Source organism: Topomyia yanbarensis, chromosome 2, assembly GCF_030247195.1.
Source record: "Topomyia yanbarensis strain Yona2022 chromosome 2, ASM3024719v1, whole genome shotgun sequence".
In the NCBI taxonomy this organism is placed as follows: domain Eukaryota; kingdom Metazoa; phylum Arthropoda; class Insecta; order Diptera; family Culicidae; genus Topomyia; species Topomyia yanbarensis.
In genome coordinates, this window is record NC_080671.1 from 97,943,308 (window position 1) to 97,970,144 (window position 26,837).

The 26,837-nt window shown below is 35.3% G+C and overlaps 1 protein-coding gene across 2 annotated transcripts in view; it reads right to left on the bottom strand.

Annotated features, from left to right (window-relative positions):
* Positions 1 to 26,837, bottom strand: part of LOC131678928 (protein drumstick) — an 88,663-nt gene that overhangs the window by 3,792 nt on the left and 58,034 nt on the right. The window contains exon 3 of one of the 2 annotated variants that reach the window (XM_058959378.1): positions 11,638 to 11,658. The exons of the other annotated variant lie outside the window; for it this stretch is intronic. Within the exon in view, the coding sequence (XP_058815361.1) occupies positions 11,638 to 11,658 (21 nt within the window). The remainder of the gene's footprint in view (positions 1 to 11,637; positions 11,659 to 26,837) is intronic. 2 annotated transcript variants of the gene reach the window in all.

Below are 26,837 nucleotides of genomic sequence, written 5' to 3' on the forward strand. Positions count from 1 at the left end.
TGAAGAACAGTCTACTTTCTCATCTCGATCAGACCAGAAGCTAAAATCGCACTACTTATTAACAGTATAGTGTAACAAATGAATAAATGGTTTCTACCTACAGTCTGCTGTCTACATAGGGTAAAATTCCTATTTTCACCATACTAAGGAGGGTCCTCACTAATTCATCAATTACTAATTAATCAACGGAATGCGCACAAATAGGCTTTGCCTTGTTGTTAAGAATCATGATAATAACACAAATTCGCTGTAAAGAGTGAAATTCTCGTGTTTCAGAGCAACGAAAACTCGAATTAAAGTCCCCCTATTGTTACGCTACCATTTGACTCACAACGTTGAACAAAGATGGCAGATCCTGCTCTAACCAACGGCTTCAAATGGGTAGGGTGATAATAGAAACATGGCGAAAATAGGCTCGTTACCCTATTTCGTACTAGTGCTTTCAGCCAGCAAAGCTATTGCAGAACAAAAGTCGCCTTGTGCCAGTATCAGTGGTCCAAAACGAAAACAATAACTTTAAGTCCTTACTAAAACTAACCAACTTAGCTTTATTATATTATTGGGAAAGTTTTCGTAGTTTGAGAACCCCTTCTTTTTGTTAAAATGACAGTTAAGGTGGTTCTAATTCGACCAATATAAAGAAAAACTTTTAATCATTCTACATAGAGCATTACTACCCACAGAAAAGTTGTAGAACCAGAAATTGGCTAAAAGTTTGCCGAATAAATGTAAGCTCTATCCGTCATACTTTTCATTTCACAGTAAATTTAAAATCAAGGTTCAGAGTGCTTGTTAGCGTTGTTTAGAAGAACTGTTTTATTCACACAACTTTTGCGGTATTCTTTAGAAACTGAAATTATGTTCAGAAAACTTAAAAATAATTTTAGGGCGAATTATTTGTTTTACGACACCACATATCTAGCTATTATCATCGAAAATTATTAAAGAAAATAGTTTACTAGTTGATGAATATGAAGAAATTATGCGCACTAAAATAATCATCAAGTTGTCTCAAGGTTACTTTAGTGTAAAATAAAAACTATTAAAGTTATAAAAATAAAACGTTTTTTAGGAAACAACCTTAAGTTTTCATCTGGAAGTTACAGTATGTGAAGATATGAGAGATAGAGCTTGATTATCGTCATCAAACTTGTATAAATTGCGTTGTTCTACAACTTTATTGAAGACAGTCAAGCTCCAAGCTGAAACTGTTAAACACTTCAATTTTAGACTTTGCTACAATTAGAATAATCGTAGCTTCTTTTTAAATGAAAGGAAAAGTTTTGGCAAAAAAGTTAAATTTCCTGTTAAATTTAATTTTCAGCAACAGCCCGTCAATTTTCAATATTGCCTAATCCGCCATAGTTTTCGTAAAATGAAAAAAATATTTGAAGTGCTTAGACTCACGGACGTTGTCATTCAATTCCACCACACACGTCATGCTGTACTGATAACACTCAAAGTATTGGACATGACGGAAAGTTTTGCTATGGATAACAACATGCAACACGTCGTTGAGCATGCTAATGTTAGAATCAAGATAGCCTTTTGTATGTACGACGCTAAGATTGGTGTGCGTCTGCATGATCTATCCCCGTATACTAGCAAAAAGATTACTGAAACCAGCATAATACAAAGCAATATAGCCCGTTAAATGTGAAACTTGGAAAAAAAAATCGTCCCGATATTTCTAACAAGATTTCTGTTGTGAAAATGCGGGCTGAGATATTTTTTGGGGGTATATCTTCTAACCTGAACTTTAAACATGGAATAGAAGGCGTTACCATTTCTCAAATCGTGCTGTGTACATATGAAGGACAGACCCCAACGTGCCAGTTCTGCAAGAAGTCGACACAGTACGGAAAACCATGCACAAAAACCTCTAACGTAACAACATCACATGCAAACCAACCCAATACACAATCCTCATCAACATCAGCACCAACGAATGCCGGAACAACCGAACCTAAGCACAACGTTTTCGACTATTGCGATGCGCCTACTACCTTCAAATCAATACAACAAACATTACAGTAAATCAGAAAAACCACGGTTTCGCGACGATGGCCCGTATATCCCACAAACAATCCAAACCAGTTAATCACAAAAACCTATACAAAATCAATAGCGAGGACTGCATGGACAAAAACAATAAATCGAGAGTAAGCGGACTAAGTAACCCCAAGCAACAGCAGGCGACGCAGCTAATCCCGATCAGAATGAAATAACAAGATTACAACAGAACACAATTTTTGTAATATATTGTCTTATAAATTAGATCTCGTTAGTAGTTAAAATAACAGAAATTTATAACAAGTAACAATACGAGATATAGTTTTGAAATATTTCTGGTATGTGTTTCTGATCGGGATGGATTGCCAACGAGAAAGAAGATCTGTAGTAGTAGTAGTAACAAATCCCGGACACAAGATCCAATGGAAACATAATTGAATTCGCTTTATTTATTTTTATTTACACATTGTAAATATAAAAAAAATCAAGCTGAGGTAGATGACAATTGAAGAAGGCTTACCGGCAAGATTCGTATGACGTTAGATGGATCAAAATTAAGCGTCAAATAGCCAGAGAGACATCCGACTGGCTTGCAACGTTAGATGGTTTGAAGCAGGATGATACGCTCGCTAATCCATTGTTATACATAGCGCTCAAAGGGGCGATACGAAAATCTGACGTGCATATGAGCGAAACCATCTTCACGAAATCTCACGTACTTCTTGACTTCCAGAAGAGAGACTCGTTTTGTTCAGCAGAGAACCTGATAGAGGTCGTCGACCTCAGAGCAGACCCCATACTTACTGACGTCGAGGAAAATGCGACGCGTACGATGGACTTACAAGGAGGCTGGAAACTAGGAGCCCGAGATCGAGCAACCTGAAAGTGTGAGATGCATTCGATCATGATTCGGAGCACCCGGATTATACTGTCACGATCACCAAATTGTTGAAAGATCCACGTGTACTTCTAAGCAGCAAAAACGTTACTGTACAACCTAAAACGCGTTTCAGATACAAATACAATGCTATTGAGCAGAAGAAGGAGATGCGAGCTCACTTACCCACGAATTAAATTAGCGTGTATATTGTTAACTTTATTGATTTAAGAACTATACACAGTAACAATAGAACAAATGGTTGTAATTTTTCTCAATTGCTATTCGATCAATCATAATATCTGCCAATATTTGTTCCCAATTAGGTCCGACGGACATAACGTTGCAACCAACAGCAACATTTTAGTCGCATCCTATGTTTACCGTTTTCTATGGTTACCAATTGAACAATGTACTATTTCAATGTCTATATTATTTTGCTGTTTTTGCTAACTGGAGCAGGGTATGTCAGAAACATAACTCGATGGCATATAAACAATAGTAGTAAATTTAACTGCCAGGAAAAACTGAAAAGTGCGCCACTGGAGCTGACTAAAGTTTTGCAAAAATTTCACATGAATTGGATCAGCTGCAGTAATTTAAAAATAGAGAAATTCAAAAGAAGGTCTGTTCGGTGAAGAAGAATGTGAGATGTGTTCCAATCCATGTGTCGGAAGCAAGTGATGCTGAAATTATTGAGCCAACCATATTTATAGTTTCAAGTTATATTGGCGGCGACATTAACCATACACTTCACAAACTTTATGTAAATTAGAGGATGTTGGGAATTGGTATTAAGTGATGTTCTTACGTTTAGTAGTTCGCTGTTTAGCAGAGTAGTTAATGTTCCGTATAATATATTTAACTCCTTTAACTTGAAAACAAAGAAGTAAGTAATAATGAAAATAATTTCAAAATTCATTTGCCCAAAAATAGAATTTGCTTAATCTAATTTTTAATTCGTAAGTTCTGTGATAGAAAAAGTATCCATTTCATGGAAAATTGGGGGTCTGTGAAAGGATCTGTATATTTAAACAGATAAATAAACAGTTGCTCTCACTTGTCTGACTATATTGCCGAGCACATTATGTAAAAGTAGTAGTCTTGAATGAAGTTTCATTTAAAATGAAAATATCATAAAATAAAGTCAAAGTCTAAGTCCAATTCGTGTGATGCCACAGAACTGGCATTAGTATCAAGATGCCAAATCATGAAAATAAGAGTTGGACAGTTTCTCCACACCGCCTGCCAGATCAGAAATTTTATGGCGAATTCCGACATTCGTTTTTCTTCATATTCACTGAAACGGAAAACTGCAACTAGTGGTTGATTACTATCCATGGAGATAGCCTTGACGTGAGTTTCTTCCTTCATCAAAGTAGACCACGAGTTGATGAGCCGCTTCGTGTAAAATATCGTTAAACGGATTTTTCGGATGACATTTTTCTGCCAAACTTGGCGCCTTCTACACCCTATAAACGAATAGTCCAGAATGCTTTCCACTTTATGGCATCATTAGAGATTGTCATATTCGGTTAACTTGTAAATAAACAATAAAAACATAATCCAAAATCAATGATTCAGCGACATACTGTAGTCTTTGCTATAACTGGTAACAAGCTTCTAGAATTTCTAGTTTCAATAGTTTTAGGTTTGGAATTGTTTTCACTAAGAACTTTTCAAAATGTTGTCAGTTTTTATAGAGTTTCTCAAGTCGTCAGAATTAATGCTTGTATGAATTAAATTTTCAAGCCTCTCCCGAAACATAAACTTGGATACAGGCCTGATTTATATGCAATCTCAAAGTAGGCAAAATGGCTAATGATTTATATTGATTGTTTATAAATGATTGGTAAATTAACTTTCGGACGAAAGGTATAACTTTTATTTTGGTTCAATTTAGTCAGCCAGCGATTCCTAAATATTTCAAACGTATTCCACCTCTAGCCTGGAATTTCAAGAGATGAAAATAATTAAAAGTTGAAATTTACGATATAATCAACAAAATTTGAAGGACAGATTTCGGTATTTTTTCGCTAATTCTTTCAACCTCAGATTTTATACGAATTGATACAAAATATCAATCAATACCATTTTTCATTTTGAAATTTTTTTAATGAGAAACAAGTTAGAATCGACAATGATTCTTATTTGAGAATTTCGTAAATTTAAAAGAAATTCTAATTAATTTTTTTATTTTTCTATTGAAATCAACTAAATAGAAAAACAATAAATGATTTTTTTTCGTATTTTAATATTCGTTACATTGTTATTTATTTTTTACACTAGGTAAATACAGGGTGTTTGGTTCATGATTAAGAATCTCTCGAGGGGTGATTGACTGTCATATTTGGAGAAAATCGTTCTAGAGTTATTGAACTTTTAGTGTAAAAAACTTATTTATCTTAAAATACCTCTAAATCAAAAAGTATACGTTTTAAATCTTTTAGTTTCATTGGAAAGGTGAGAAAATTTTCTATTGAATGGTGTACTTATATCCTTCAGCTAATTAGTTTTATTATCTTTTAGTTGTAAAGTAGTTAAAAGTTGGTGTTTTTTATGAGGTTTTGTTAATTTTTTCAAAATAATGAATTATGATTATAGCAATATCTATTATCCAAAAGCTGGTTTTTAGTACGATTCATAATTTGTTCTTCAACATGATATTCCTATCTCTTCTCGTTTCGTTGTAATTTCATTATTAAACTTTTCCTGTAATCGACCTGCAAGTGCTTAAAAGACGCTACTCTAAAAAATATGCTTTATATCGTTATTTCCAAAGATTCATTGGAAAGCTGAGAAAATTTCCTTTCGATGTATGTACAAATATCTTTTAGTTAAGTGTATTAAATGAGTTTTTACTAGTAAAATAACTCAAAATTAGCGTTTTTAGAGTTTTGTAATTATTATAATTATTAATCAACTAAATTTATCGTTACTATTGTTCATTTGATGCCCCTTAACATTTTCTATAACTTGTTATTTGACACTTTATCCCTATCGCTTTTCATTTCGCTGCAATTTAATAGTCAACACAGCACAAATGTAGTGGGTTCGAAATCGTTGTTTTTGCATATGAAACGAGGTGATAAAAATGATTTTGCTTCCAAACTAAAAAAAAATAATTTAATGGAGTCAAAGAAAAAGTTGTAGAACTTGCTGAGATACATTAATTCCATGATAATAATGGAGATGTTTATTATTTACTCTTTTAAGAAAATAACGAAAATGCTAATAATAACACTAACTTTAAACTAATTTACTTCTAAAAGAATACTAAATTCACTTAACTGAAAGATAATAATACATTTTTCTCTGCAAAATTGTCCTGGCTTTCGAATAAAAATAAGAAAAGGTACAATAAGTGCCATACATTTTCAACAAGAGGTAGTATTAGTGAAAATGAGATAAAAATATCCAAGTTCAATAACCCAAACACATGAAAACAAGAAAAGATAAGTGTATCATGTCAAAGAACAAATTATGCAGCTCTTCAAGCCTAATAATCTGAATTTTTAAAATGGTGATGTTAACTATTAATATTATCGTGAAATGAACGAAAAATCGATCAAAATTGTTAAATTTTTATTAAATTACTGTGAAAAGGTTACTTAACCTCATTAACTGAAACATATGAGGACATCATTCAATGGGACATTTTTTCACCAATCCAATGGAACTAAAAGATTTGAAATCCAAAGTATATTGCATGAGTTAGAGCTATTTTAAAACAACTAAGTTTTTAACACAAAAAGTTTAATAACTTAGTAACGGTTGAGATTTGATGGTATGCGTAGAACGATTTTTTTTCTCCAAATATGGCAATCAATCATACTTCGACAGGTTCTTAACCATGAACCAAACACCCTGTATATGAAATATTCACAGCTCTGTTTAGCGAACGCATTCAGCCATGTGAAATAAATGAAACGTATATGAAAAATCCCATTGAACAAACCTTTTTTTTAGATTATAGAGGTTTTAACCTTAAGGTCATTCGCCTCTTCAGGTTAGAAAAATCTCTTAAGAAAAATTTCTAACCCTATGTGCGGGGTTGGGACTCGAACCCTGGTGCGCTGCGTACAAGGCAATCGATTTACCAACTACGCTACGCCCACTCCCATTGAGCAAACATAAAACTTCCTTAGGTGCTAATTTTTGTAAGGAATAGGTGTTATGATATATTTTTAAGCCAAATCTATATGATTTTGTACCCTGATTGTTTGCCAGAGTTTCAATTATCCAATTTCTGTAGTAAATATTACTGATTTAAATTAGGTAGGTCAGTGGAAAAAACGGTGCCGAGTGGGGTAACGTTTGGACTACATAGATGTATGCCGAACCGGCGTACAATGGTCCCAAATTGAAGAAAAGACGGTCAAGTGTTTTCTAGGTTCCAGTTATGTTTTGTGCTTCAGTGTTGCCAGAAAAGTTTTAGAAAATTTGTTAACATATATTTTGAGATAGACGCCTTAATTTTCATTAACCAGATTTCAATATCTTTTTTATTGAACAATCAAAAAATAAATTTTCTTCTGTTAGTTTACACAGCAATCATTATTAATGATCTACATATTCCTCAAGCAAGATATAACTGTGTTATTAAAATGGCACCCTAAAATTTTTGAAATTTTCTTTCAACATCAGATTTAATAATTTAGGTTTGTTCTTGAAAGTTTTAGATATCACCAAAACACATAACTTCCCTAGATACACCGATCCTAATTGGCGTAAAATTTGGGATATAAAAGAATAATTCTCTATTTTTGAACTGAAATAATCTTTTATATCCTGAATTTAACGCCTAACAGCAACAACAGTTCACGGATGTTATGTGTTTTGATGATATCTAAAACTTTTTAGAAAAAAACCTAAGTGGTTGAGTCTGATGTTGACATGAAAACTTCAAAAACACAGTTACATCTTACCTAGAAAAATATATAGAAAAATGATATCTTCAGCAAAGTTACTCCATATGAATTTACGTATAAGTTAAAAGATTTTTTTTATTGTTCAATAAAAAAAAGATATTGAACCAGTTTTCAATATCTTTTTTTATTGAACAATAAAAAAAATTCACCTTCATGAAAATTAAGGTGTCTATCTCAAAATATACGTTAACAAATTTTATAAACCTTCCTGAAGACACAAAAGAATAAAAACGTAGCTGAACACATTAGTGACCGTCTTTTTCCAATTTGGGACCACTGTGCGGCGTCATAAATCGCAGATTTTTTGACAAAATTCTAATAGTAAACACGAACAAAACAAAAATGAGAATTTATATCCGTCAATGCCGATCTTGTATATTGGCATAAATTCGTAGTTATAACTGATAAATGAACCGTTTTGGTTACATAATCACCTTCCGGGGAAGATCTGGAACATCCGTGGAGCTTATCAATTCATCAGTCTTGTGCTATAGCTCTGATATATTTTCAAACCACCACGATCTTCCGGAAGCCAAATAAACTATGTCTAAGTCAAGTATGAACTCATTCGAATGCGTATTCAAGATACATCTGATTTTAAGATCAACTTAGAAATCAATAAATTCAGCGGATGTTCCAGATTTGCCGGACGGTCATTATGTGATCAACGAGTTCCATTTCCCACTCGTAACTACGAATTTATGCTAATGCAACTAAAACAAAAGTTTTCGTAAAAAAAAACTGCAGAGTTCTAGGACTAGACTCATGAATTGATCAGTTTTACGGATGTTCCGGATCATCCGAATGATTTTCACGTAGCATGCCGCGTCAATATTTGAGTCAAAGTATCAATATCAATTTAAATGAAATTTTCTATAAGCATTCAAAAATGTATACTATTGTAAGGACGGAATCGGCAGCGGATTCGTAATCCTGACCGACCAAGATCACTCGTACCATATACGAAATGGATATACACATTCTAATTTTTGATATGTTTGTGTTTATTATTAGTATTCTGGCAATAAACCTGTGGTTCATGATGACGGTTCTAATACATCTATGTAGTCTAAACATGACTCCATTTGGCACCGATTTGCACTTACCAACCTGGTCAAAACCGGTAAAATTTACCAGAAACCGAAAATTGAAACTCTAACAAACAATTTGGATACAAGTGCATATATATTTGGCAGGAATAGGCGTCGTAAAATTGTGTTTGAAATCAGCATCAATTTGACTTGTTCGTAACTTTTTTGTACCACTTTTCAGAAATTCCCGAAAAAGTTGAATTCTATTTAGAACCGTTGCTCTACATAAAAGAAGAAAAGTCAAAAAATCCCAAACTTCTAGGTGCAAAACACACGTAATTTTTGCATTTTGAAAGTTCATTTTGGGTTCCTAACAACAATCTTTGCTATATGTGGATCCTCTCACTGCTAGTTGGACCATGCGAACCAGCCAGCAGCGGCTGGTGCCTGCTCCGGAATTTTGTGTGACGGTGTAATTATTTTCGGACAAATGGCGATAAAATAGCTTATTCCGTTTAGTAAAATGACAAGCATAAACGTCAACAGTTTTACGATACTTGTTTGTTAAGATTGCAAAATGGAGCTCATCGTATTTCACCTGAAAACAGTAAAAAACATAACGCTTCGGCAAATGAAACAAACATAATGCTGGTTTGAAAAGTGTATGAATTATCTTTGCATACCATTAGAAAACTTGAAAACATTATTGCACCGTTTCCACCAAATCGAACTGCTCAGTATGAAAGTGTGATGAATCAAAAGTGCAACTCCTTCGACCTGACAAATTATTGACATAGAAAAGTGTCAAAAACAAACTTCTTCTTACTTTTAGTAGCTGGAAGGTTAGCATGGCTGCCAGTATCCCGGTTTTTACAATAAATTTGATGGAAAAAGTTAATTTTTTGTCGATTTCATATCATTTCATTTGGCAACCGTGAAAAAAGTGTGATAGCGAAGTGCATCAAAAATCCAACTTTCAAAGCAATAAGCAATATTTAGTATTGTTTAAACTGTTGCTGAAAATATTTGACAGCTTTAATCTAGTATTCACACGTACTATCAAAATGATTGAATGTTGTGTTTGTATAATTTGTGTTAATCAATGTTTCAATACCACCTTACAGTGGAAACGAATCCCATACACGGTACCCTGACAGATCGATCCGTCATTAAATTGCGAAAAACCCCTTTTGCTGCAAATCTAACACATTTGACTAGTATAGCGCAGGTGTGTACTTTTTCTACATACACTTTCAGATATTTATCCAAGCTAGTGAATTAGTTCAGTTATAGCTAGTATTATCAAAGGCTACACACAAATACGATTTTTTTTTCAATCTTGCCACACGACATATTATTTGTGTGTTTCCTCATAATGTGGTTAATGTTTATGTTTATGTTCGTCCGTGGATCCCTAATCTAAAAATTTTGCGTCCATAATTGTGTTGGTGTATGTGTAATATGGTTTGAATTTAGTGTGTCGTCCAATGATTGTTACTGATTCGGAGATAGTGAAAACGGTATTCTCTGTCATTCTGTTAACCTTTGGCCTGAAAACAAACTCAAACGTTAGTACTACAATAAAACATCCGTCAAATATCACAGCCTTGTAGGGAACATAAACTAACATTACAAAAAAAAGCATGCAAGTAATACGATATACAGTACTAAATTTTGAATCACATATAAGCAATCACCGATGTTCCGTTGTAGAATTTGGTATTTAAACTGTACGAACAAAAATGCTAAAAAAATCGTTTCGAGAATGACAGAGAACTGTTTATACTATACAAATGATTTGAAATGGCGGCTTCCGAAAGTTTGAATGACTATGCTCATTTGACTAATTTGGATTATAAGTAAATATTTGATAAAAAAAAAACTAAACCAGAAATTGTTGTACGAAATTTTGTAATCACCATTTCGAGAAATTGAAACAAAAATTAAGTCTGTCCATTTTTTGTTGCTGTCCTTCCCCTAAGTCGGTATCATAACCATCAAGTAGTACAAATATTAATAAACCAAAAAAAACGAGCGGTGTCCGTTTGTGTGGTCGCGTTTGTTTGCCGAAATGTGATCCTAATAAAAATTCCATGTTGTCGTGCATAAATTTGGCTCTTTCTGTTCTTTTTTCTCATCCTTCGTGGGTGAATGGTTGAAAAAAAAATTAAAAACAAGCAGGAAACATAAAAGAATGAGTGTGTAGCGAGAGAAACTATGATGAGGCTGAGCATAAAAACAAAGCTAAAGTGAAATTGTAGTGAACCTGTCACACCTGACAAGTGATACAATTAACTACAACCTGTGGTGGTTTTCATCACATTCACGGTAATTTATGCCTGGTTTGTGTCTTTACAATTTGTGTCATTTCTATGAAGCCTAACACTACTCGACTCGACTCGACCGAATTTCTGGCTGATATTTCTACGTAAGTACGTCGTAGATCACATGTTATTGTCTTATTACGCTACACTAACTAAATGGTGACACATTTTCCGTCCATATCTGGTTATTTATGGGTGCGCGTTTAGCTTTTCATTGTGCATCCTAGCCACTGAAATATTGTTAAATTTATCTTCATCACTTGCAATTATTTTCTTTTTTTGTATTATGGCAGCCGCATTTCAAAGTACATTGACGTTGGTTCGTCTTCTAGTGAACGTAGTGTTCTAGTTTCGTTACTAGTTAGTTCATCTATCTCCTTCTCCTCTAATGAGGCTTTCGTTTTCAACTTGTGTCTGTCTAGTGTGGTTTTTTTTCATTCATATATGATATAGGTGCTTACCGCCAAATACACTGGCTGCATCTGGAATGAAAGTGGAAAGAAGAAGAAAAATGGATAACGCAAAGCAGTCGTTGTATTAGTAAATAAAATAATTACATAATAAATAATTAATAAAAAAAAAAACTGAACAGTTTGACGTTTCGCATACGGGAAGAAAAAACATTGCTTGAAATCTCTATGACAACCGTCTAACGACGAGCCACAAATGACGGATTTGCGGGTGCTTTCAAGTTTTTTTCTGTACACTTCAAAACTCGCTGCTGACCCTGCTCCAAACATCTCACCGAGAAGAGCGATAGCAACGATTGAAAGGCTCTATAAAGGCGAAGTGGAGTGTGTTTAAAATAAATTAACAAGAAAACAAATATTTATCAACATAATAATCATGGGAGTGGGAACTATGCAGTGAGAAAGTGCCGGTTCGCGCCTTGACTTGATAGAACACAAATATCACGCGGAAAGGGAAGAGGAAGAGAACAAATACTGTCCGTTCTGTGTGCCGGTTCGGCTGGATTAGAGCCGCAGAAGACATATAGCGACTCGTTCCGGCTAGCATGGATGATGCCTGCCCAGCGCAGTTATGTTTGTTTTCCTTCTAACTCGGATCGGTATATGGCAATTGGGTAAATGACGGTCCTACCACTCGGTACAAAAGTAACCGAAGTGCTTTTTCGATCGATATTAGACCGGTGAGATTAGGGAACCTCTAGTAAGAAATTTCTTACTAGAGGCTTCCTAACCTAACCGGTTTAACCCATTATAACCCAGGGGTTTCAAAAAGTGAGCCAAATGCAGTGATATCTTCAATTCCACAAAAAAATGTATCAAAGATTATGGGAAAAATAAAATCCCCGTTTAAAATGGTTTTGAGAATGAAAATATCTGGTGCAAAAAATTTCGTACGCTTAAATAAAAACAACAAATTTTAAGTTGTTTGACATATTTCTTCGGATTTTCTGATAGACAACACTTCTTTTACACCTGTAGAAACGTTTTGTCCCTGAATTGCTACAATCAAATTCAATTAAATGTATTACTTACTTTTCAGCCGCCATTTGCCCCAACTATACACGGTTCAAAAATGTAAACAAAATTATAAAAAATGGCTGCTGTCTTGTTTCACAATGAAATATGAGGTGCAATGATCCCATTAGTGCAATAATAAAGCAGTTAGATGCCAAAGTTCTGCAGTAAATACGCGTTAAACGATAGATAGTTCCGCGTATGAAATTTCATACGCTAGGATATAATAGGTTAATGGCAATCGAAAAAGTACTTCGGTTACATTGTATCTACTGGTAGGACTGTCGTCTACCTGGCTAGTGGATATTTTTAATTTTTATTTAAGTGGCTTCAGATTTCTTCATTCATCACATTAGCTAGAGGACTCTTTTATGAATGAATGAAGATATCTCATGTTTAACATTCACCCACTGAAATCAAACATTTTCACATTATCGCCCACTTCACAACTCAGGGTTCGTTAATTTCCCTCCTAATCCACAGCATAATTGACTTTTTCTCCTACAAATTAAAACGTCAATATGACACCAACGCATTTGGATGAAACAATTTTTTTTTTAATTTCTTCAGTACTAAACGTTTTTATCAATAAAACTTACAAAAATTGACATCAAACCGAATAAAGTACTGGCAGATAAAATTGATTCTAAACTTGCATGAGTTTGGTGTTTTCATGCTCTTCAAATTGTCTTATGGTCGTAGTAAGTCATGGATTGCAGTTTGACTTCGTATCATCAGTATCTAGCACCAACTTAGCATCAGATTGAAGCTAGAGCCTAAATGAAAAAAAACCCGATTTGTATTTCAAAGCAAACAAACTGATGTCTCACAAGAAAAGAAGTTCTGATTTGCTGATCAAGCAGCGAAATCTAAATATAGTTTTTAGCCAATTATTATTCAAGAATCAGATTTCAATTGAGAACTTAACACTTTGTGTATCCTCCTCGAGCTTGAATAGCATCTGCTAGACGTCCTGGGAAGGAGTCAACTAATTCAATATTAATTCGTCAAAAGGGCGAAACTGTTTTTTGTAAACAAACTTGTTTCGCTCATTAGTCTGCTGCAGAGTGGAATTTCATGAAAAATATGCGTCAATGTAAATTTTTACCCTTCGTAGAAGTAATTTCAATTGTTTTCTGCTTTGAAATTATAGTAAATTAAGAGAAATCATCAAAATAAAAGTTGTTTACAAATCTTATTCGCCCTTTTGCAACTTTAATATGGAATTATTTTAGGCCCTATATGTCGGTTTATGCACATGCTTCTTAAATTGCTGTTTTCAGCTGAAGTGCTGTATCGATTGAGCTCGTAAAAGACTAGATATCATAGTTTCTGTCCAATCCCTAGCAAACAGAGTTTAGTGGTTAAATGGAATCTATCTTCAAAATATATCTGATTTCAATGCAATCTTTTAGAAGATAGTGTACATTTCTAGATTCGAATCAACTTCACAAAGTTTATGGAGACTTTCTGACTGTCGTACATATTCGTGGAAGCGCCATTCTAAAACATAAATTTTAATAACTGAAGCTAATTCTTTGGGTTTTTTAGATAGGAGATACAACGTGTTTCATTTTTTTGCGATCCTCAAAACAAAAATCATTATTATGGTAAAACCGTGATTAAAGCAGCAAATAAAACTGAAAAAATAACGGAGGAGAGATTTTTTTTTGGGTGAAAACACATATTTTCAAGACGCTCACCCCTTTTCTGCGAAATGAGCGTACGGTGTTATCCGGACCCTCTATTCCATCAACCACCGTTCAGCGGCTTGCGGCTACGCAGACGATTGCACACGCCATTGCAAAGAAAATATAATACAATCGACAGATGTGACAAACCAGATTAAGCGTTTGTAACGCAATTTATTTTTTCCATTGTAAAAAAATTGACGGTCTAAATTACCCCGAAGGGAGGTCCGAATTATACCTACATTGTAAAAGGATGGATAAGCGTGGAGTTTTGCAAGTCGTCGCCTAGCGCTGACATGAAGTGGTGCAAATGAACTCTAATGGCACCAAAATGTAGCTGAGATTTCAAACTAACCTTTGACCGATACATTTTTTCACATCTATCCACCTAAAAGGACATTTTGTTTAGGTAGATCCGAATAGCCCCGGGTTCCCCTATTCTACTTCACTACGGTTATGACTCTGACAATACCCACTCGTTTTTCTTCAACGTGAACATGTAATGGTGCTAGGTTTGCATCCAAGACAATCATTGAGACCGATTTCATTGCCCATATGATTGCTAAACAAGCAACTTTTTAAACCTTTGGTAGTTCCAGACATTGCTTTTTGCGTTTCACTTTGGGTTCCCAAATCATTAAAGTATATACCATCATTGCACAGTTGTTCTTTTGTTGCTAAAATTGTTTTTTTGATTATAGAGATTCCGAAGTTAGGGTCACTCGCCTCTTTTCGAGTTAGAGAAATCTCTGGGATAATGACGTCTTCGGAGAGATTTGTGGACATGACCTGCCTTTTCATGTGATGTTGTTATTGAACTCTCTTTAAAAGTGAGATATATTTAGCAACGTTCTTGCAAGTACATAAATTAAAATTATGTCTTCGGCAAAGTTGTAGGGCAAGCTTTTGCAAACAAAATATCTGAAGATATTTAATCTTTATCTTTAATTTTTTTTAAATATTATTGCTGTTTGTTAGTGGCTGATCCTTTAAAAGCCAATTCATTAATATAACTTTTAAAAAAATCATTCTGACAGTACGTTCTGTAAAATGATTTGAATTATCAAAATGAACAAGTTTAAATATTACAATAATGGCTTATGTGGTGTATTTTCACAGCAATTTGGCAATTTTCGAAAAATAAAGTATTTTAAATGGTTGTTAACGTGGAAAAGGCTGAGTTTACTTCAATAGTGTTTTCAGACTACTCATCAAAAATAGCAAGGTTTGGCATTTGCTGCTACGATTTTCGTGATTAATCCTCCTATAAGTGAGATTCTCCAAATATTTTTTTCTGTAAAAGAAATGTATTAACTTCTTTTGAAAAGTTGTGGAAATTATTTTCACGAATATCTTTGCTGACTACACAATGTCATTTCTTTAAATGCTTAAGAAGCTATAGCTCGTTAAATTTGGATGATGACTCCCAAAAATATTTTTTAATATCTTTTCAATTATCGTTCCTACGGGTTTCATATATTCTGCGAAGTTGTTTCAATCGTCAAAATATACAATTTGTTTGAATGCGTATTTTTCTTATCTCGAGTATTTTCGAAAGAATATTACATTTTTTGAAAAACATAGTTTTTCAAATCATCTTTAGTTCTTTAGGAGACAACGAGAGACAATTGTGAACTCTATTGAATTTTATAGTGTTGAGGTAGCATTTCAAATTGAAACTAGAGCTGGATGCACTGTTTTTTGCCCGGTCAAACGTTAATACTTTTAATACTTTTGCTAATTTTTCCAGAAATTACCCCCCAAAAACTTCTAAGTTGCAAGAGATAGACCCATAATCTCATCCCAAAAGATATGTACCTTGATAAGACGAATAACTTTCTGGAACTTTATCTACGATATTTATAAAGTTATGTCGAAAAAATAACATATTTAGGGGTCATTCACAAACAACGGTCAACGACTTCGAGTGAACTATAAATAGAAATTGTTGGTCTCCAATAAAGATGTTCGCGAAAACAAATTCTTCAACATTTCTGAAAACTTCATCTTATTTTTCAAAGTTGTAGCAAATATTTCACTTCAAGGGGGATTAATCACTGTAACTATATCATCAAAATGAAGGTCTTTGATCATCTTAAAACATCCTAAAAGACAGCATTGCTTAATACTTTACCGTTCTTGCGCGAATAATTTTTCGCACGTTTTTGGCGAAAACAATAATAACTGACGTGTAACACCAGCACGTCATTTTTGATTTAAAGCCCCTTTATTTCCCCAAAGAAGCTTCGAAAAGTCATGCATGCATGTTAATTTTTTTTTCCATAGTTCTGTTGGCATGCTGATCCCATAGCAGTTTATTATCTATTCTTACTCAAAGATATTTTACTTCCGTAGCAAATTCGATAATAGTTCCATTGAGGATAGGTGGGTACAATTTGACTTTACATTTCCTTCTAAATGGATTTTGTGTGACTTTTTGGGACTGTGTCTTTAACCCTAACAGTGCTGACAATGCGGTCTGTGTAATCTGTTAGTTCAAATTCCAGACCTTTCAGACCATTCAACAGTTCGTTCACTACTAGGGACCGCAGAAAGGGTGACAGCACTTCTGCTCGAGGGGAGCCTCTAGTGATTTTCATGGATATGGCCTACTGTTTCTCGTATAGTTCATATATAGCTTTCTAGCAAAGGACTATACAAATGAAAATCTACGGTGTTTTTTGACAAACAGTACTGGAAATGGAAGTTTTCTATTATTCTGACAATGACACCGTACCCAAAATAAGATTTCAATACTTGTCAACAATATTATTTATTGTGACAACGCAAGGAGAACGTACCCACTAATAGGTTGATATCACTACTATCTTGCTCCGGTAAACGTAGCTTAGAAGCCGTGTGGCATCCGGCGGCAGAAACCATGAATTAATACACTGAACTCCTGTCGTTGCTGTTGTGCTATCTTGACAAACGCCATTTTGGGGTAAACTGAGTTAGATGTGCCACTTGTCAAAAAAATCTCTACAAAGTGGCGTTTTCAGAATTTGGACATTCTGCTTAGTTACTGAGATATAGCGAGAAACGTGCTTAGAAATTTTTAATTTTTTGCTTCAAATGACTGTGTCTGGGGATTGGCTCAAGTTATCTTGATGTATAAGGTGTTATTATGTGTAAAACTATCTGTGAAACACAATGGTATAATCATTTTCAAAAGAAAAATACGCAAATTGTGAGAAAAATACACTTTAAGTTTTCAACTGGAAATATATCATATATGGCAACACTGTAACCAAAAATAACTATCTTTTCTAGATTCCCTGACTCATTTTCTTCAAAATGCATCTCAAATTTTCCATGCTCGATTATGACACGCCATACAAATTTTGTCATCAATACACGCTTATGACACGTGTGAGTGCGACTTTTGTTTACATTTATAGTAAAAATTCGCAACATAGACAACCGATCTTCGTAATATTTCAGAGATTAATACAGAATAGATAGAAACATTAATTGTCTTCTTTGAATTGTTTGTACCATTTATAGGTTTCAAGATATTCAATCTCAAATTTTAAAAATCGTTTTTCTCGAAATGTGCAAAATGGCGCTTGTCATAAGAGCACAACAGCGACGATGTCGTAAGAAGCAGAAACACAGAACTCTTTTCTTAATTCCCTGCATCATTAAGACTTTCTAATTTTGTCGTTCTAAATTAGTACATAATTTCTAATCATTCTTCTGATCTGTTAGTGATAAACCTGCTACTCTTTCTTGAATATTGATAATAATGAAGTACGTGAGCGTGAAATCACTAGTATGCCCTTCATGAAAAGTGAAGTGTTTAGTAAAGTGAAGGCTTATTTTGGGCCTCTCAAAATTATTGCATAGTCTTGCTTGTGATAATTTTTTAGTTGTGGCCCAGTTTGTTTACTACTCTTAGGCTTTATTCGAAAATTTTTATTGCTTTTGTAGTAGTTTGTCTTCTGTAAAAATAGTATTTGAATTCAGTACGTTTCTAGACATTTTGTTTCTACCTAATAATAGCTTGAGCTTGTTCTAGCCTTCTGATTGCAACTCCGTTATTGATCGGGGCTAGGTTGAATTGCACAGAGAATAAATAGATAATAGGGCCTGGGAGTAACAAATTACTCCTGACCTTGTTGGTCTTCATGAAATATTAAGTATGAAGTATCAAGTATTAAGATGGGGAAAAGCTTGTTGTTTATTGATCAATCCAGGTCTAAGCGCAGATCGCAGTAGGAAAGAGTAGGAATGTTAGTCCGACACTGGCTATTGCTACACCCAAAACAAAAATCTCTTGCAATAATTGCAAGCGACAATCACTTGCAAATAATGTTAGCATCGCTTGCAATTTTTCAGTGAAAGCGGCTTGCAATTGTTGCCAGCATATAAAAAAGGCTTCATCTCTCGCTATACGTCCATACGTTTCATCAACACACTGACAAAGGATTACCACCGAATTCACGTGCCTATGCTGGTTAGTATAGCAACGCAAGGCGAGTTTTTATTTTCCGTCTACTTTTTATTCAATCCTCACCAACATCATGAAACGAGGCAGCATTGCGGAAGTAATTATTGTACGAGTTTTAACACTCTCTCAACATGTAGAAAGATAGAACAGTGCCTACAGTCAGTGCAACGATGCGCAAGGACGTGAATTCAAATCTGGGTGCGTCTTTTACTTTTTTCATTAATCGTGAAGTGTGGTGTTTAGGGGAAGATGGGGTAAAACGCACCCCCGGGGCAAAATGCACCCCTTGATTATATCGAAAACAACTGAAAAATTCTAGAAAATGGTAACTCCAGTCGGAAGTTCGCCATAGTAAACAAACACTGTCAAAGTATGATAACCGTACATCAATAGCAGCTCGAGAAATAAACAAAAAACAATTACGTGCTCTTCTCATGTAATTATTGTGGCTCGCGCAACAAGGATTTTCCGCTCTTACAAATACTGTTTTACTATTATATTAGACCATTCCAGTTCTATTTATACCGTTGTTCATTATTCTGTTGCACTACATGTGAAAAATCTACTAAATATTTCACTTTTTGCCAAATTTTTATCTCTGCTCCATCGGAGGCAAAATGCCCTTTTTTGTGATTTTGCTGGTTCTTAATCGAAAACAGAAAAATCGTTCTGAAAACCTACCAATTGCATAACCTAAGGCTATTTAATGGCACACTTTTGTGAAATCTCGTTAGAAAACAAAACTACTTGCTTGTTCTCCCAGCATTATGCCCCGTTGTTGCGGTGCATTATGCCCCGTTGTTGTGGTGCATTTTGCCCCCGCACAGGTGCGTTTTGCCCCGCTTATTTTTCAAAAGGTGATTTCTAATGATTTAAAAAAATTGAATTATTTTCATGTTTTTGAATATTTTGCAAAGCGTTATGAGTTTGATTACAGAGGAAAATGTTGGCTACACGATATCATTAATTAAATTCTCCCAATTGATGTTCTATAGCTTAGTTATGATCATATTTCCTTAGGGGGTGCGTTTTACCCCATCTTCCCCTATATGTGACTCATAATTATCTGATCGCATGGTTGGATGGATTAAGTGTTGATTAGTGACCTCCCCGTGCGGGGCTCATTTTTCAATTCCAGCTGTCTTTTTTTCTAACGCATGCGTCACCAATACACATACATCGCTTATACATAGGCAAAATTCGGTTTTCTGTGTATTGTATTACATGCAAGGAAGCTTCTTGCAATTTTTGCACATTACCAGAACGCTTGCAATTTTCGCTCGCATTTATTGCATTAATGTAAGCTTACAGGGTCAGTTTTGGGTGTACAGGTCCTATATACTACTGTGCATTCCGTAAGTGCAATGCGAGCAGGGAGATTTTTAATAGAATTCGTTTAAAAATTGGTCCTGGGGTTCACGTGTTTATAGCTTTTAAGCGTATTAGGGCATCTAGCCAGCAGATTAGATGTAAAAGTGAATAGCAACCCGAACAAGTTCTCAAGAGTTCAAATACTATATAACCCCATACAATGTGATGGATGTGGTCCACACCAAATTTTACAACTATCAAAACATCATAAAATGGTCTCAAAAATGTATACATACACCAGAATATGAATTTTACACGGAATCTTCCGGACGAGAGCGATCGTGTTTTCATGCTCCCATTTCAAACACTATCAAACCACCATGCAGTGAGTGTGAATTTGGATTATGACCATGGGGGCATTATGGGCTTTTCGTATGCTCGAGAATATTAGCACTTAGTATTTAATTCAAATATTGTTTACAGAAGACAAACTAGCAAAAAAGCAAGGAATAGTTTCAAAAAAAAATTGAGGATAGTGAACAACCTGAAACTAAAACTTAAAAATTTTTCGCTTGAATTTTCGTCGCTAAAATATGAAATAATTTTTAACGGCCTAAAACAAACTATACCAAAAACCTAAACCAATTTTCTTCGCTAAAATATGAAATAATTTATAACGACCTAAAACAAGCTCTACCAAAAACCTAAAACAAATAACTCCACATTATTTTCATTGATATGTTTGCAATTGGTACTCATGGTAGTGGTTGCTATTCTTTTGACAGTTTGTCCAACTTGAGTTTTAAACCTTGATGCTGGAATGGGCTCCCTGTCGGAATCACTCATTACACTTGCAGACGAGTATTACGGACTTTGTTCTAGGCCCAATAAAGAGATAAAACGAAAGCGTGTAAAATAGGATCTATAATAGACACAAGACAAGACACAAGAAATTTTTTTTTTCGAGTAATTTTTCCCAAGATGGAGGCTGTACAGCATTTTCCCGCTAGGGAGTGTTGTAGGATAGGATCCACGGCCGGAAAACTATCTCCTGCAATTGTTGACCTTGGACCAAAAACCAATGTTTTTTTAGATTCCTTGGAACGATAGCAATTTTTTGTTCTCGATATTTGGATTTTTATGAAGTGGAACACTTATTAATTATAAAGTGCTGAAAAAGTAATCTAAATCGACACGACATTAATTATTAAATCTATGTAATAAAAAAAATAAAACCCAACGTACGTCGGTGGTGATAGGAATTTTCAATACACTGTGAAAAATTCAGAATTTCTTGGAGAAACATTTTCAGCTAGCACAAAAAAGTGATTTCGAAAAAACGCGTGAAAAGTGTCTAGTACGCTCGGAGTGCTTCGGTAGAATTGAAAATTTAAACATTAAGATATCCTTGTGGCCTCAAATTATTGGACATGCTGCTCTTTAGACCCTGAAGGAGATTTTAGGCCAATTTTTTTTTAATTTTAAAATCCTACGGGGATGTTAACCTTTAAGGCCAATTACAGCGAGTCGTGATTCTGATTGTGTTATTGAGCGTACGGTTAAGATGTGGGGTCGGTTAGACCTCATAATCGCGTGGGAACGAGCGTTTATATGTTCGCGCATGAGATCACGAATATGAGTTCGCTAAGACTCATACGTTGAATTTATCATTCGTTTTTATGTTTGCAAGATCGCGGTGTTATTGTAGCCAGGTTTGTGTCAGTTAATGGGTTTGATTGCATAACTGTTCGAATACCGCGTACATGTTACTTCTTGTGTATAAATTCGGCCGTTTGCACATTCGCGTGAGCTTTAGAATGTTCGCGCGAGTAGTGTTTCTTAATCTTGATTGTCCGGTTTAGATGCTAGAAGAGATTGTCTTCTCCATATCACTAGAGTGCCCGGTAGCGTCGCCCTGAAACTTGTTGTCTAGTGTAAATTACCTTAATATCTTTATGAGATTGACCCAACTGAAGGCTTAGATCTAGGCTGCTAGAACGCGCTTAGGGTTGCGTTTACAAAATCCGTAATTGCTATGACTCAATCGCCGAGGCGTTTTAATGATTGCTGGATCGTGATCATGATCGTAGGTATGCATGAATGCTCGAGCTTACGATCGGATTTGTATTATCGCGAAAGACTGGAGCGTTTATATGTTTTAATTTTTTTCTTAGAGAAGAAAAATTAGATTTCAACCAATTTTTTCGCTCTAGGGAGAAATATAGCAAAATACTAGAAATGTCCCTACATTAATGAAATTTTACGAGCTTTGGAAATTCAGTTGATCTGCTAAACTTCCACAGCGATCACCGCAAACCTCTTCCAGCAAAAAGGATTCGGGGAAGAAGCCACATTTTGACATTTTTTATAAACTAAGGCTAGTTTTTTTCCTTGAAAAATATATTTTCAGAAAACTACAATTTTAGTGTCATTAAATTATTACTGCACTTTTTTAAAAATTTCAAACATTCGAATTTCCCACACAAAAAGTGAAACCTTCAAATACATTGCGTCGCACCGTGTGCTGTTCTGGACGGATTTTGAAGCAGCACTTTGGTTTGTTTTTAAAACCGGACACCCCAACCGACAGTAAATGGCAGATAAGCATTCACGATTCAGACAAAATAGTTAGTGTTGACACTAACTATTTATTTTTGAGCAAGGATACTGTTTGCAATATTCGTGTAAAACTTTTCGCGATAATAGTGCAGAAATTGAATCATTCTATTCAGTACAATGTTCAACTCCTCACACTACCCAATCGGTCGAAATTTTGAAATGGGACTCCTATAGTGAAATCTGAAATATATTCTACTAGAAAAATACAAATATGGTTTTCCTTTCGATCTCAAAATAAAATATATTTGATACAGGAGCTTTTTCATTTCCTCGCACTAGGGCGAATGACCCGCAGGGGTTAAAGCCCAAATAAACAATACAGTACAATACATCTTGGAGTTTTTTGGACGGCTGTCTCAGTCTTGTTACAAGCAAAACGAAATATTGTTTATTGCCTGACGTTTCGGCCTTTGGTTTAGGCCTTTTTCAAGGGAAATAAGGTCTATCGTTTTTTGTTATAATGTCGCTGTTGTTATAACATTATAACTAGATACCGCATTGTCGGACAGCGACATTATAACAAAAACGATAAACTTTATTTCCCTTAAAAAAGGCCGAAACGTCGGGCAATAAACAATATTTCGTTTTGCTTGTAACAAGACTGAGACAGCCGTCCAAAAAACTCCAAGAATTATAATTCCAGTCGTTCGAAAGCAAAACAGTACAATACAATTAGCTCATTCTTTAAATTTTTGGTTGTTGTTGTAACCTTGGGATTGATAGTTGGTTTGCTACTTTATCATTAGTTCGTAGAAGTTGGATATAAATGTAAATGTTAAATTTCCGACCGCAGCTGCTGTTATCCTACTAAATACTATGCCTTTGTGCACATTGATTGAAACATAAATACTTTACTAAATAAACTTGCGAACATTTGGTTTAGCTATCCAAACGATCTGTCAAAAATGAACACAAACGAACATGATGTAACATGTAACATGTCAAGTTACATTTGTTAACTGATTCTCATCAAAATCATTTCTGACTCTAGCAAGCGTCACTAAATTAAGTGTGTGCTGTGAAAAAATGTAGGACGAAGCTCATGTAAAACTTTTATCATCTACCGTGAGTATATATCTTATGAAAGCCATTTGGTTTATTGCTAGTTTTACTGCTTTTAAATCTGCAAGCTTATGTACTAAAGAAGCTTTAGTCAAATCGTCTGAAACGGTCTTTCGTAGCCTTATTTAAATCGTCACCCACATGAACTTCATCGTTCGCTAGAATTGTAGCTTATCGATATGGAACCAGTCCAATTGGCTGTGTTGAAGTCTGGTTCAGTTTTTCATGACTTTCACTGGTATTGATGGTTTTAATGAACGTCTCTCCATTTTCCTATCATCATCATCGTCTCAAATCTTTCTATCCCCCCACAATGCTAAAGCATTTGAGGGGCTCAGTGCAAAAAATGGCCCAAGTCAAAATACTCAAAAAAAATATACTACTGATCTCCATTATAGGTTTTAATGGGTTGAAGATTTTTACAGTGACTTGTAATCGCTAATTTCGAATTTGAGAACTTTATTTCAAGAGAACATTTTTTTCTTGATTACGTTTCGATTCTGTTGAAATGTAATATCTCAATGTTAAGGCGACTGAAAAACATTAATTGTTGCTCAAAACTTTCTTGGTTCCTTACAAATATATTCCAGAAAAAAGAAAACGGAAAAAGTATTCTAGTTAAAATTTCGCTCGCGCATCGCGAAAATCCGAACTAATCACATGCCAAAATTGACAAAATTGTAGAATGTGCTCAAATCAACTGCCACCAACCGAAGACTATACATTAAGAAGACTGATATCTCTTTCCTTCCCCCATGCCAACGAGAAGCGACAGAGATTACAGCACCTCTATCGTATGAAGGTAGGAAGCTTAATGTAAAAGTGTATATGTCTGCGTGCATAACTATGGAAAGTACCACCTTTACCCGCAAGTGGCGTTGCTGTTAGTGTCGCCAGATTCTGGACAGAGTTGCCAGTCTTCTTGATATGCAGTCTTCGCACCAACGAAATACGAGTGTGCGGAAAACGTTTGTAGACAGTCAGGAAGACTGGATCGGGAACAAATCGAAAGTGGGAGTCTGCAAAACGACGAAAACCCCAACTCTCCGCCCGAGATGGACCAGCAAGCGGGGAGTGTCGTCTACAACCGTGCATCGTACAAAAACACGACTCAGAATGTCGACTTATAGGAAGGTGGTCACTCCAAATTGTGATGATAAGCAGAACGGCCAGAGAACGATCACGGAATATGTACATGAAGATGATGACGAAGTTAGATTGCGTGGTAGAGAATGACGAAACTTAGGTCAAGACAGACTGTGAATAGCTTCCTAGACAGGAATATTAAACGTCAACTGGTAGAGAGGAGGTGGCAGGCATTTTCAAACACGGTTGGTAAATAAATATCTCGTGCGGCAGGCCATCTGTTCCTGTGGTTTGAAAAGTGACATTTACATCGCAACCGGGACCATCAACCAGGAAATTTATGCACAGCAGTGCCTGCAAAAACGCCTGTTTCCTTCGTTCAGGCAAAGCAATTGTTCCGTGCTATTTTGGCAAGATTTGCCATGTTGCCATTGAGGGAAAAATTCCAAAGAAAAAAGTGGCATGCCGCGAAGAACGTCCAGGTGGCACCCAAAAACATGAGCCCGCCAGAGCTCTGCCCAATAGAAAAATAGTGAACAATTGTCAAGCGGAACCTCAAGAAATCACGAAGGAGAGTATTCAGCGAGATACAGTTCAAGTCAAACTGGAGAGGAAAGTGACCAGAGAGGCTGTGCAAAACATGATGGAAGGAGCCAAACGAAAGGCCCGGCAATTCGCATCAGGGCCGGCGGAAAGCGTGGGTAGTATGGGTAGTACTACCCACTCGAGAATAACCGAGTGGGTAATTACCAACACGAAATTTTGAACCATTTAAAAAAAATTAGATGTGCAACGCATGTATCTTGCATGAATTTGCATAAACGAACGTGATTTAATGTGAATGTAATGTGAGCGTGTGCATTGCGAAAAGGGAAAAAAATCCTTACTAATGGACCGCTCACCCTATGCTTTCTACCCACACGGGCGTAAAGTGTTTCGCCGCCCCTGATTCGCATGCGCTAAGAAGCTGAATATTTTTTCTTAAATTCTGTATTATTTGAACCTATAAAAGAAATATGATTTGATTTTTTAATAAAAAGTTTGACCGACTTACACACATTGACCAATTTTTGATCTTGATCTTGAAACGGGCTTTTTGGAGTTAGGCCGCTCTTGCACTAAGCGCCTCATTTATGGACGTACCGTAAATACGGTCTTCATATCGATCGATGAACGTAAAATTAAACGTCATGCTGATCTGAGCAGTGGTTATAAACCAATTCGCGGCTCAATACAATTTGGAGCATTGTTCTAGTGGGAAATTCATAATTCAAGATTCATAAGATTAGCCCATGTCAATTATTAGCTTGAGCTGGAAAATGTTCTTCAGTAAATCACAATATCCTGAAAGCAGAAGTCAATATTGTTTCAAGATTATTTTTTCTACCGAACTCCGCAGGTTTTAGCATCACAAAGTTACTTCTACCTGCATTACTAACCACAAACGTCTTGAGCGTTTTTTCAAAAAGACATATCTACAATGAGTGACTCCCTTTGTTTACTTTCTCTTTCGATTTTTACGTCGTCACTTTAGCACATTTTGCACTTATTTTACAGTATAGATCGAAAGACGGTGGTTTTGACTAGCACATTATGCAAAGAGTTGTGGGATAAATGTTAAAGCGACCGAATTATTACCAGATGAGAAAGTAAACAAAGAGAGTCACTCACTGTAGATATGTCGTTTTGAATAAATGGTCTAGACTTGAAAAATGAGTATCGCCAATCATATTGCAACTTGCAACAGCGCAATAATTCACCCCATTCGGCTGCTAAAATGAGATAGCAGTAGCCGTCGTAGCGTTATCACAGACGGACTAAATTGAGTTGTAATCAGGCACGGTTTTCTTTGCTGCGGGAGCAACCGGGACTACCGCTAATTGGAGGCCTCATCAACATATCACTCAGGAGACACGAGTTTGCCATCTCTTGTGTGCTATCTATCGGCGGTTGGT